Here is a 12285-nt window from a genome sequence, read left to right as displayed (position 1 = left end):
CTCTCTCTCTCTCTCTCTCTCTCTCTCTCTCTCTCTCTCTCTCTCACACACACACACACACACACACACACACATACACACACACACACAGTGGAAAGGAAAGGAAATAGGGACTCCTCATTAAAGGGGTGTCACATGTCCCAACCATGGGTTCAAACCATAAGGCTGTACCTTTCCCACCTCTTCTCTCTGCCTGTCTCTGTGTGATGTGTCCCTGTCTGCCCGACCATCCCCTCCTTCCATCTCTGTGCCTCGATCCTTCCCACCCCTCAAGGTTCAGCTCATCTGACTTCTATGAAACATGACTTGTGTCTTCCTCTTCCAAATGACTTAAAAATTACATTTTCTACCAGGCCTGGTGGTGTAAGCCTAGATTCCATTTTCAAGGCCCATGAGTTCAAATATAGTCTGGGCAACTCAGTAAGACCTCATCTCAAAATAAAAGTAAGGATGGGGCCGTAGCTCTGTGGTAGGTAGAGCAGTTACCTGGCATCTTGAGGCCTGTATTCAATCCCTAGTACCACTCAAAAAATATGTATTTTGTAATTCCAAAAGGAGGTGCATTAAGGGCTGGAGAGATGGCTCAGTGGTTACGGGTGTCTACCGTTCTTACAGAGGGCCTGAGTTCAGCTCTCAGCATCCACATTGTGGACTTACAACTGCCTGGAATTCTAGTTCCAGGGGATCCAACAGCCTCTTCTAGACTTCCTAGGTAACAGCACACATGCACATACCCACACAGACACACAAATACACATAATTAAAGATGAAATTCAAATGTACCATAAAGTAGGAAAGACGCACAAATATAAAGAAGGTAAAGCACAGTGCTGCCTCACCTCCTTGTGTGTGTTTTTCATTCCGTCTGTTTGTGTATCATCTTCCTCAAAATTCTCTAACACTTTGGTTCCTCCTACTTCTTCTGGGATCTTGTAGCTCTCTTTCTTCTGTCTGTCTGTTTGTCTGTCTGTCTGTCTGCTTTCACCCACCAGACTGTGAGCCCCTGCAGGGCAGGCTTTGTGCCGTGGTGTAGCTTGGCATGCAAAGTGCAGACTAGGAGAACTGGGGTACCCTAGAGTCAGCAACTGCTTACTGTGCTGCGTACAAAGATGTAATCCAGAACTTGGGAGGCAGACACGTGGGGTCTCAGAGTCTGCTGGACAGTGAACTCCAGTTCGTGTGAGTTCTTGTCTCAAAAGAACAAGGTGGAGAGCAACTGAGGAAGTCACTCGATGTGGACCTCTGGCCTCGAACTGCATACCCACATCAGCGAGTACATACAAAACATACACAGATGTGTTCGCATGCACGCATGCGTATGTGTGTGTGTGTGTGTGTGTGTGCGCATGTGCTCGTGTGTGTGCATGTGTGTGTGCGTGTGTGCGAGTGTGTGTGTGCGCATGTGTGTGTGCATGTGTGTATGTGTGTGTGCGCATGCACACGTATACTCCAGCAGTCAATGAGAGAACATGCTTGCCGAATGTACTATTCTTTACTTTTTAGCTTAAAATATATACACACAGCTTTAGTAAGGCTCCTGCTAGAAGTTTAGGGACACAATAGAAAGAAGAACTGATCCCAGGTTAGCACCCCAGCTTCTTTCCCTCTTTCTGACTCTGTCGAGCAGAGCCTATTCTCCAGCCCTGAGTCTCAGTGTGCTCATCTGTAAAGTGGGGACACAATGCAGTAGTAGTGCCAAACTGAGTGCCAACTCCCTGGCACTGAGCATGGCAATAGCCACTAGAAAGAACTCGCCCCTCCTTCCCTCTTCCCTGATGATTAATACACCTGTTAGCAAGCTCCATTTATTACAGATCTGCCACGTGCTAAGCACTGTGGGGGCTGGAAAAGTTGTTCTTCCTGCCTTTAAATCCCATGGGGCACACCAGGCTCACACAGGCACTGATGGAGAGCAAGGCAGTCCATTAGGAGTGCTAATGAGCAGCTGAGATGAATGGAGGCAGGGCTGAGTCAGAGCTAGAGGAGGGGCTGCTGAGTCCTCGGAGGCCCTGGAGATGCAGACCGTATGTATCCTTTGCTACTCTGGAGGAAGTCTGAGAGAAACACACCTGGGCTGTGGCCACAGGGCAGGAGTTTGTCAGCTCTGGTTTCTTCTGTCTCATGTTAGTGGTCTTCCTATGAATTGTCAATCACAGCAATCTGGTGCTTGGAGAAGTTGGGTGAGGAGGGGCTGGGAGAGTGGAAAGACCCAGAGGAAAGGACTGGGGATTGGTGATGACAAATGCCTCGTGGCTTTGCTTGGTCCTTCCCCAGAGCAGAATGGGTACCTATCAGACCTTTGTCATTTGCTAGCTATGTGACTTTGAACATGTTACTTAGCCTCTCAGAGCCTGATATACGTGCAAAATGGAATTTAGAGATCAAAACGACCCTCCGAGTGGTCATTTTATGGATTAAAAGTGATCATTCTCTGGCTGGAAAGATGGCTCAGAAATTAAGAATACTGGATGTTCTTCCAGAGGACTTTGATTCAGTTCCCAGCACTCACAGAATGGCTCACATGTGTAACTACAGTTCCAGGGGGATATGACACCCTTTTCTGACCTCTGGGGTTAGCAGGCATGTGCATGATAAACAGACTTCCACAAAGGCTCATACCTATATATAAAAATAATAAATAACAAAATAAGTCTAAAAAATTAAGAGATCGTTCTATTACAGTGCTTATCAGTCCTTATAAAAGCTCAATAAATGATGGGTGTCTTCAGCACTATTAAAATAAGATAACTGGGTGCGGTGGCTCAGGTCCACAGTCCCAGCACCCAGTGCATAGGGGCAGAAAGATCAGGAGTTCAAGGTCGTCTTTGGCTACAGAGCAAACTTGAGGTCAGTTTGAGCCACAGGAGACCCTGTTGAAAAATTCTACTAATTTAGCAATTATAATCCAAAGAGCCTGCATGAATACAGAGGAGGTTGTCTTTCCCACATGTGTGTGTCACAAGTGCACAGTTCCTTGGTGGAAGATGTTTCTGAGGCTGAGAGATGTTGAGCTGGTGCAGGAGAAAGACCACAGAGAAACTTGGTCCCATGATTCAGATCCCTGTTTCCCGAGGCACCTCTTACTGTGAGAGGATTCACCTCCCTGCACTGGCAGACTCAAGAAATCCGTGGGTAGCCCATAGTGACACATTGACATTTCATGCTTTTTAAAAGACAGTTGTTCCAGTTATTTCTGAACCACTCTCAGACCCTGAAGATTGAGAGACACTGTGTGCAGTGATGGTAACTGGGAGAATCATGTTCCCTCCCTGAGCTTGGCTGTCTGGGGTAGGAAACCACCTTGGTGGCCAGCCAGCCTCTCTGCTGCCCCAGGCAAATGCCAGGAGCACCAGCTGAACCTGTGGTTTTTGGAGGGTCCTCCATCGGGTGCTGAGGTTGAGATGAGTCAATTCTGCACCGAGGAAGCCACCCAGGCCCCTGGAAATGGGGGTGGGGGAGGATGGATGGGCGAAGGGGTAGGGACTGCTTCTCCATGAAGCTCCAGTGTCCATGGACAGCAATGGGAATAACTGTTGTTTGTCTTTCTGTCCGACCCAACAGCCTTCCAGACAGCGAGGGAGAAGACCCCAGGTATGGCCTCGGGACAGAGTGGAATGAGTGGTGTGGCGGGGCCTGTGAGGGAGACTGCTAAGTGCGAATCCAAGGTTGTGCTGTTTCATGTTCTCAGAGCCACAGGGCTAAGCCTGCAGTTGTGATGAAGGCAAAATAGGGTTTGCAGAGGGGGAATAATAAGAACCTTAGATGTGATCATGCTTTTTACTCATCCCAAGGTTCATAGTGCATGCACAGGTATCAGTCATCTGTGGTATTAAAATACCATGGTGAGAGGAACATGGTGACTCATGCCTTTAATCCCGGCACTCAGGAGGCAAATATAGGAGAACTGCTGTGAGTTCCAGGCCAGCCAGCAGGGCTGCATAATAAGAACCTGTCTCAAAAACAAACAAATATTTTATGTATGTATGTATGTATGTATGTATGATGTATGTATGTTTATACACGTTGTCATTGAAGTCAATAAAACAAGTTCTTAGAGGAAAAACAAATTGTCTGGGCTGGGAATGTGGCTCAGTTGGTAGAGTGCTTGCCTAGCATGCAGAGTCCTGGGTTCAATTCCCAGCACTGCATAAACCAGGTGTGGCTTTGCACAGCTATAACCATATTGTTTAGGATATAGAGGCAAGAGAATCAGAAGTTCAAGACAGTCTCCACAGGGAACTGTAGCCTGGGCTACATGAGACCCTACTGCTTGCCCCTCACCAGCCACCAAAAAAAAAAAAAAAGTCATGTTACATAGAGTTAATCCATGGTGGTTGCCAAAGGCTGGAGAGAGACAGGAGAGTGACTACTGGTCACACGAGGTTTGTTTGGGGGTAACCAGGTTCTGGAAATTGGTAGCAGTGCTGGCTGTGTAACCTTGTGAATAAACTGAAAACCACCAGATTAATGTCAGGAGCTAGGGCTTCTGGCACACATCTGTAACCCCAACGCTTAGGACGTGAATGCAGGAGGATCAGGAGTTCAAGGCCAGCCTGGAACACGAGAATCCTTGCCTTTAAATTTAAAAAGGAAAAAAATGTAGTAGGAAGCAAATAATTGGAAAAGTTTCTGAGGAGGCTCCAGGGCTGCCAGGGGTGGGGAAAGTCCTCCAAGGAGTGGAGACAGGCACCCCTCATGCTACACAGAAAACTCAGATGTGTTAAATACGCTCAATAAAAGTCTAAGAATTCCAAAAGCAATGGATTCTTGACAAAGAGACAACACGAACTTCTTCAGAGAATGCAGGGGAAACCTAGAAGCCAGCGGTCAGGCCAGGCAAGGTGGCTTCTCTGTGCAAATCACCAGTTAACAGAAGCTTCACCCTCCAGCCCAAGAGACACCTCCCTCTTGTGGCTTTCTGCTTTGTCTGCCACTTTGTCCCCAGTATGGTGACAGTCCTAGCCTCTCAAACCTTAGTCACTGCATAACTTGAGCCAAAGCCTAGTCACGTGAAAGTCTGCGTGTGTCAAAAAATAATGAAGTAACAGAAAATTGGACACTGGGGCTCTTCGGAGCTGGCCACAGTCCAGTGCCCATGTGTCTCCCTGACTGGTTCCCCCAGCATCTAAGACTCTTCTGTCAGTTGTGTGTGGCCACAGTTGATGCTTAGAACCTCTCTCTCAGCTTCCCAATTGTAGGTGGCCAGCCGCCCATGTGGTACAGGTTCTGTCAATTGCCTGGCCCAGCCTGGTCGTAGTCAGAGTAGCCTGCCCAGTTGGGTGCAACCTTGTTGGCCTGAGGCCTTGGCCTGCTCATTTGAACTTACATTAAAGGCTGAGGCTGGGAAATCCAGACAGGCCTCCTACCCCTCTGACCTTAGAAGTGTCCCCCCATGAGGCCTTTTCCTCCGTTCTCCCTCTTAAATGAACCAAGTGCTGGTTCATGGCCAGGCAGTGAGGCTCTCTGGACCAGCCACATCTAGAACCTCATATGTGGCTGCAGATGCGGCACCAGGGCTTACAGAAGCAGGAGGTGGCTGGTTTGAAGGAGCTAGAAATCTCCACAGAGAGCTCGGCCCATGGGGGAGTCTGACCTGTGTCTCTCCTCCACTGCAGCAACCCGGAGCGGGAGACAGCAGCCGACTCGGACGCCAGGTACTTATGCTGAGTGTGTGGAGCCATTGTGTCCTGGGAGCAGCTGCAGGTCCCAGGAAGAGCTCTGTGCTCCGCTCTGGCCTGGGAGCTGCCCTGTCTCTGAACATCATGCTTGTTCATTCTCAGCAGTGTATGGGGGAGGGGAGTGGGAAGGAGAAGTTTTGGAAATGACAGCACACTGAATGTCACTCCCTTGGTTCTGTTTCTGTAAAAATGTCCTTCTGTATAGAGTCCAGCACCTCCTGAGGGTATGAGGAGGCTGGGCTAAGGAATTGCTTAATTTGGTGACACTCGGGGATCCTCCTCCATGCCTCAGGGTTGAGATGAGGATGGAGAAGGCTCACGTCAGCAGTGGGGAGGAGGGTGCAAGGGGGACATAGTCTTGAACCTAGCCACCTGAGGCTTGGACTTTCCAAGATGTCCTTTAGGCCCTGAAGCCTCAGAAAACTGAGTCAAGCCCAGAGGCAGCTGTGCCAATGAGGCTCTATAGAGTCTCCTCCTCAGCCTGGGAGACTTCCCTCCAAAGGGCTATTTCATGGGGCTTCCCACTCTTCTTTTTAAATGAGCCAAGTCCTGGGTCTCCTCATATACCTGTGTGGTCAAAACAGTGAGGTTCTTAAATCTCACTGCGTGTCACTATGTGTGAGTCACTGTGTGTGACTGCAGACTGTGACCCTGGGGTTACAGAGGCATAACGTGGTGTGGAGGAAACTAGAAATCTTGTTGGAGGCCTGAGTCTCTCAGGAAAAACTTGGTTTGTGTTCCCCAATATCCACCACATAGTCCTCTCACATCCCCTCAGTACATCCACCCTCTTGCCCCAACCTAAGCCACTGATTGGCCTGACAGTTGCTCTGAGCATGCACCCCGGGAAAGCCCTCACCCTCACCACCAGTCTGTTCCAGGAGCAGAGGCCCCGTGGCCTACGCATCTCAGAAACCATGGCTGTTAAATGCCACGGTGGAGGAGAACATCACCTTCGAGAGTCCCTTCAATAAGCAACGGTAACAGCCTCCAGGAGAGACACTGGAGAGGGCTGGGTGAGGTCCTTGGCACCTGGGCATCATGCAGTCCAGCTGGAAAGGATCCAAATGCCCCTGGGTTCCAGCAGTCCCTTCCCATGTGTGAGCGGAGGGAGAGGGTATTGCTGCCTTGTCTAGCTAGGACAGAAGTGTAACTGAGTTAAGCATGGTTAACCCTTTCAGTTCCCCACTATGATCTCCAGTCCCCAGCACATACACACACACACCACAACATTCCTAAATGACTGCCACACACACACACCACAACAACATTCCTAAATGACTGCCATAGCCAGCACCCACTGATCACTTAGCAGTTGCCTAACAAGGGTACTAGCTCATCATACATGTGCTCTTACTGGACACGGTAACATTCTTATGCCCATTTTATGGATGAGGAAAGCAAGGCTCTGAAGCTTAAGTAACTTACCCAGGGGCAGGAAGTAAATTGCTGAAATGGGTGTCAAATCCAAAGCTGCCTAAGGATACCTGTCACCAAGAAACTCTGAATGCTCGTGGATGCTGGCTGGCACCTGTTCAGGCTAAAAGCTGGCCGAAAGAGGATAAGAGCAGGCTAGGCAAATATTTGATCAGCCACCATTATTACCACCTCCAAACACTCATCAGTGGCTTGCCCAGATGGTGCCCCAGCATGAGCTCTGACTGCATTTCCCACCATTCGGGGACCATAGGCCCCCTCTCATCCCTCACTCAACTGATTTGCTCCCATACAATTTCATCCTTCAAATATTTAACTTGCCCCAGGCTGTGTAAGCGCTGACCTAAGCTCTTTCCAATCCTCATGGTGTTTGCTTGCACAAGGCAGGAAGTGCATTAAAGCCATCACTCACTGGGGCCCAGCAACCCACAAGCTAATGACCATGCAAGAACTGAGGCCCCACTCCACCCAGTCCTATCAGCTGACCCCCCTGTCCTTACTCTCCAGGTACAAGATGGTCATCGAAGCCTGCTCCCTGCAACCAGACATAGATATCCTGCCCCATGGAGACCAGACTCAGATTGGGGAACGGGTTAGTGGCAGCCTCCCCTGCTCCCTGTCCATGTTTCTACTGTACTCTGAGGTCCTTCTTAGGAAGCATGAATGACAGAACAGAACAAAGGAAAGGGCTGAAGAGCTTCAAGTAGTATGAAATTGTGATGATCATTGTCCTGTGTTGTGTGACTTCTCCTGGGAAGACATAGAGAGATCTCTGTTCACCCCAGATAGGGCAGCAATAATAGACTAAAAGACAGTTCCCCTCAAGGCTGTCTTCATGAACCTGTGAGTTTGTTGGGGCTAATTACAGGAGTATAAGTGACTCAAAGGCATCTGCATCACCCAAAGCCCACTGCAGCAACCTACACAACTCACTGCAGTTTGACAATTGCTTCTGCTGATATAACCATGGAGAGGGCCCTATGAATCTTGTAAGTTTCAGGAGCTTTCTGAACCTTGTGAGTTTTCCTTAGTTCCCGAATACCATGTGGTTCCTTACCTCTCTGGATCTTATAAGTATCCTTCCTTCATTCAGGAGAGAATATTTCAGTTTGGAGGAGTATTTACACAGAATCCTGGCTGATGGGAGAGGTCAGCCACTCCAAGCTGGGGGATGACTACATCTCTTCATTGAGCCCCAAGTGCATAGTGAGAGCCTGAAGGGCTGAGAGCATGATCTTTTCCTCTCTTTTGATGACAGGGCATCAACTTGTCTGGTGGTCAGCGTCAGCGAATCAGTGTAGCCAGAGCTCTCTACCAGCACACCAATGTTGTCTTCTTGGTGAGTGTCCCAGATGAAGCTCCCCTGGGGTCCTCACTTCTGAGAGCCTGCCTGCCTGGTTTCCTAACATCATCATGGTTGTTGCCATCAGCAGCAGCAGCCGCCAACAGCCTCCCTAACCAGGATCAAATCCTCCTAAAGACACTGCCTTTATCTTACTTAGAGAGACAAGGAGGCAGGCTAGAAAAGTGCTGATAACCCACTGTGGGCTTCCCATTGAGCCTTTCAATAACCTTGAAAGGGTTATTGCACACATAGGGAGCTGTGGCTAGAGATTACCTCTCTAAAGGACGAAAGAGCAGCCCCAACAGTCAACACCTATGCAGTCTAGCTATCAGGATGCAAACACATGGAGTGTGGCACCACTTCCCAGCTTGTGCTCAGGTTAGACACTGCTAATCAATTGCAGAGCTAATATTCCAGGGAACTCAAGATGTCCTCAGAACCCTCTAACACAGCACTCTAACTATCAAGCACGAGATAAAACCTGCCCACTTCATGTCAAGCTCTGGGCTAGGTGCCTTGGTTGATACTGAAGGAATCTTAAGACCCAGCCCTTGACCTCGAACATTTGAAGTTTGATTAGGGAGGCAGACTCACACAAGTGCAGGAAATATAGCTAGTTTAAAGCTAAGCTGTATGGCACAGACCATGCAACAGCTGTAACGACTGGAGAATTCAGGGAGGGCTTCCTGGAAGAGTCAAACAAAAGGACAAAATTAATGAGGAATTTGGACAAAGACTCAGCACAATGAACACCAGCTCTCTGACCCTAGCTATATCCTCTCCCTGGACTCCTCAGCACACACAGCACTCCTCATGAGTGATGCTTCACCTACACGTATATTCTTAGACCTGGCCCACACGCAGCAGTTAGGAAGTTCTAGCCCATCCAAGGTCCCACCTGATATATAAACAACTCTATCAGGTAAAAGTCCAGTGGCCGATTTCCTCTGTCCATTAAATTAATTGGTAACAGGCACAGGCTCAGGGTGTGAGATCTTGGGGGCGCCATGCAGACAGGGGTGTGCAGATGGTCCGATCTGGCTTTGCACAAGGTTGTCCTTGGGACAGAGAGGATGGGAAGGTTAAGAGCTGGTCAGGGACACAGAAGGACTCGTGCTTGGGTGAGTGGTGGGCGGAAAGTCGTCAGAACGCAGAAGGCAGAACAGCATGCTGCACGGAAGGAATGACTCTGGCAAAGGCTGGAATCGTGGGCTCACTGACAACCTGGAACGGAGGGAGCTTGGGAAGGTCGTGTGAGAAGCGGGGCTGGGAAGGAAGACTGGGCAGACTAGAGAGGGACTGGAAGATTGTACTGAGGAGATGGGTAGCCATCCACGGCTCAGGAAACAGGAAACAAGTTGATAAGGTCTATTTAAATAACTGAAACATTTGATCTGCAGGGAGGTTAGCTTGGTGGTCCAAGGCTTTTAGCCAACCTTCGTTAATACCTAGATTGGCTTCGTTAGAACTCTAGAGAGTTCAGCTTACCTCTGCCACTCCCTACAAGCCTCTACCTCATCTTTCTCAGGATGACCCTTTCTCAGCTCTGGATGTCCATCTGAGTGACCACCTGATGCAGGCCGGCATCCTCGAGCTGCTCCGGGATGACAAGAGGACAGTGGTCTTGGTGACCCACAAACTACAGTACCTGCCTCATGCAGACTGGGTGAGGGGCCACAGAGGTGGCTGATGGCCATGAAGTTCAAGACACCAGTTCTGGGTGGTTTTGTGCAGGCTAAGAAATAATTATAGTCCAGAGTCTTGATGTAGCTCAGGCCTGCAGACATTCCCAGCATGCCTTGATTTCCTTCTGGTGTACCCTAGATGAACACCAGACAGTCTGAGGAAAAGTAGACACTCAGTTCTTACCGTCTCGAAGGCCTTGTCCTGCTGCTTCCCCTACCTGTGCATGGTCTGTTTAGATGGGAGAGCCAACTCTCTCCTAAACAACTCCTTTGGCCTTCGGGGAGAAGTGGGTTGGTGCCTCCGTCATATGGAGAATGCTGGAACAGAGGCAGCAATTCTGCAGACAACAGCACTCCCACAGAACACGGTGTTGTGAGCCCCATGCTAATACCCCCAACCCTGTTCTTCAATAGGCAGGGGCATACTTCTCTCCATCTCGTTGGGAATCACTTAATGCCAAGATAAAGACGATGGACCTTTGGAAATCTACACCTGCCTACTCCTAAACCAAAATTTCCTTGGACAGCAGCCACAATCTGTGGCCTTCTCTGATCTTTAAGTCTGAGCCAAATAGGCCTGTTAATTAACCTCTCTCAAAATAAATCTTCCATGTGGATGCTGAACCTCCTCCACTGTGATAAAGACCAAAAGAAAAAATTCTAAACATTAGTAAAACAGGTAAAACGAATTCAAAAAGCAAGGTGGTTGTAGTTCAAAACAACCCTGAGTCCCGTAAGGCAGACATGGTGGCACCTGATTCCTTGAGGTACCTGTGCATAGGACCCCAGGATGGGATGGACACCCGTTCTTGGCAGCTTTGTATGATGGTGTCATTGGGTGCTTCAAATACAGAGTTTGCTGGATTCCAAAAGGGAGCAGCCAAACCCACTTGGATTAACAAGCGTGTTACCACCAACTGATAGACTCTACCATCAGATATGGCTCAGGATAGCATACGGCCTGCTCAGCATATGGGAACTGATGTTGATGGGTCCTGTGGTGACTGCCATGCTGGCTAGGGTACACTCATTAGCTCTGCAAAGGCACACACTGAGGATGGTGTTATGACACAGTGGGTTACCAGACTGCACAGGCAGTGTATTAAGGTAGCTACTGATAGAGCGTGAAAGATGCCACACCCCTGTCTCAGACTCCTCTAAGGGAGCCAAACCTGTTTTCTTGCTGCCCTGGCAGATCATTGCTATGAAGGATGGCACCATTCAGAGGGAAGGGACGCTCAAGGACTTCCAGAGGTCTGAGTGCCAGCTCTTTGAGCATTGGAAGACCCTCATGAACCGTCAAGACCAAGAGCTGGAGAAGGTGAGAACACAGAGGTCACCCCTGGATAGGAGGTTCTAGCAGAATCTGAACTCACAGGCCTGCCTGCCCTCACCACTCCCAGGAAGTCTCCAAATGAGAGTAGAGTTATACAGAAGCAAAGGGCAAGCTGGCCCCTGTGCAGGGATCTAGGACAGAATCAGGTACACACACAGAAAGGCTCCAGAAAATCAGCTCAAGCTAGCTAAACAAAGGAAAGGGGCAAGGTAAGGAATTGTAGGTTCACAAAACCAAAATATCCCAGGAGAGCGGTGGCTTCATTTGTCGCCAGATCGCCAGCAGAACTGTTCCCCTCTGTCGCTTTGCTCTGCTGCTCTCAAATCAGCCCCGTTCTCAGCAGCCATGCTGCCTCAGCAGCCCTGGGATTCCTTTCTACAGCCAGAGAGTGCTTCTCACAGATCAGTCTGATTACATGCTCACCCTGACTGGATCATTATAGCTAGGATGGCAGAATGCGAGGATTAGACAGTCCATGGTCATTCGTCCACCTGAGTTGCTTGACTCTCAGAGACCAAGACCAGGGGAGACAAGGGTGTGGCAGTGCACACCTGTAATCCCAGCACTGGGGAGGCTGAGGCAGGAGGGTGGAAAGCTCAAAGCTAGGCTTCTTCCTACACACAACAGGAATATACTCCTCTGAGATATTGGGGTTGTTAGTTGACAGAGAGAAGTTAATTCTGGTAAGATGAGCATGTGACCATGTGTGCCCTCCCTACGGTAGAAACAACCTGCAAGCCAGGTGTCACCAGGGTTGTTGTTCCTAAGGTCTACTTTCCCACAGCATACTGTGGGAGCAGGACA

At 49.2% G+C, this 12285-nt stretch overlaps 1 protein-coding gene across 6 annotated transcripts in view; it reads left to right on the top strand.

Moving 5' to 3' along the window:
• Positions 1-12285, top strand: part of Abcc8 (ATP binding cassette subfamily C member 8) — a 77427-nt gene that overhangs the window by 51561 nt on the left and 13581 nt on the right. For 5 of the 6 annotated variants that reach the window (XM_028788897.1, XM_028788898.1, XM_028788902.1 and 2 more), the window contains 7 exons: positions 3562-3591; positions 5616-5654; positions 6560-6658; positions 7623-7707; positions 8374-8454; positions 9989-10126; positions 11341-11466. In XM_028788897.1, the coding sequence (XP_028644730.1) occupies positions 3562-3591; positions 5616-5654; positions 6560-6658; positions 7623-7707; positions 8374-8454; positions 9989-10126; positions 11341-11466 (598 nt within the window). Of the gene's footprint in view, positions 1-3561; positions 3610-5615; positions 5655-6559; positions 6659-7622; positions 7708-8373; positions 8455-9988; positions 10127-11340; positions 11467-12285 lie in introns of all 6 variants that reach the window. The other variant, XM_028788900.1, reaches the window with a different exon arrangement.

Source organism: Grammomys surdaster, unplaced genomic scaffold, assembly GCF_004785775.1.
Source record: "Grammomys surdaster isolate TR1022 unplaced genomic scaffold, NIH_TR_1.0 125769, whole genome shotgun sequence".
Classification (NCBI taxonomy): Eukaryota; Metazoa; Chordata; class Mammalia; order Rodentia; family Muridae; genus Grammomys; species Grammomys surdaster.
The sequence above is the reverse complement of the archived record's forward strand: the minus strand, read 5'-3'. Positions and strand labels throughout refer to the sequence as shown.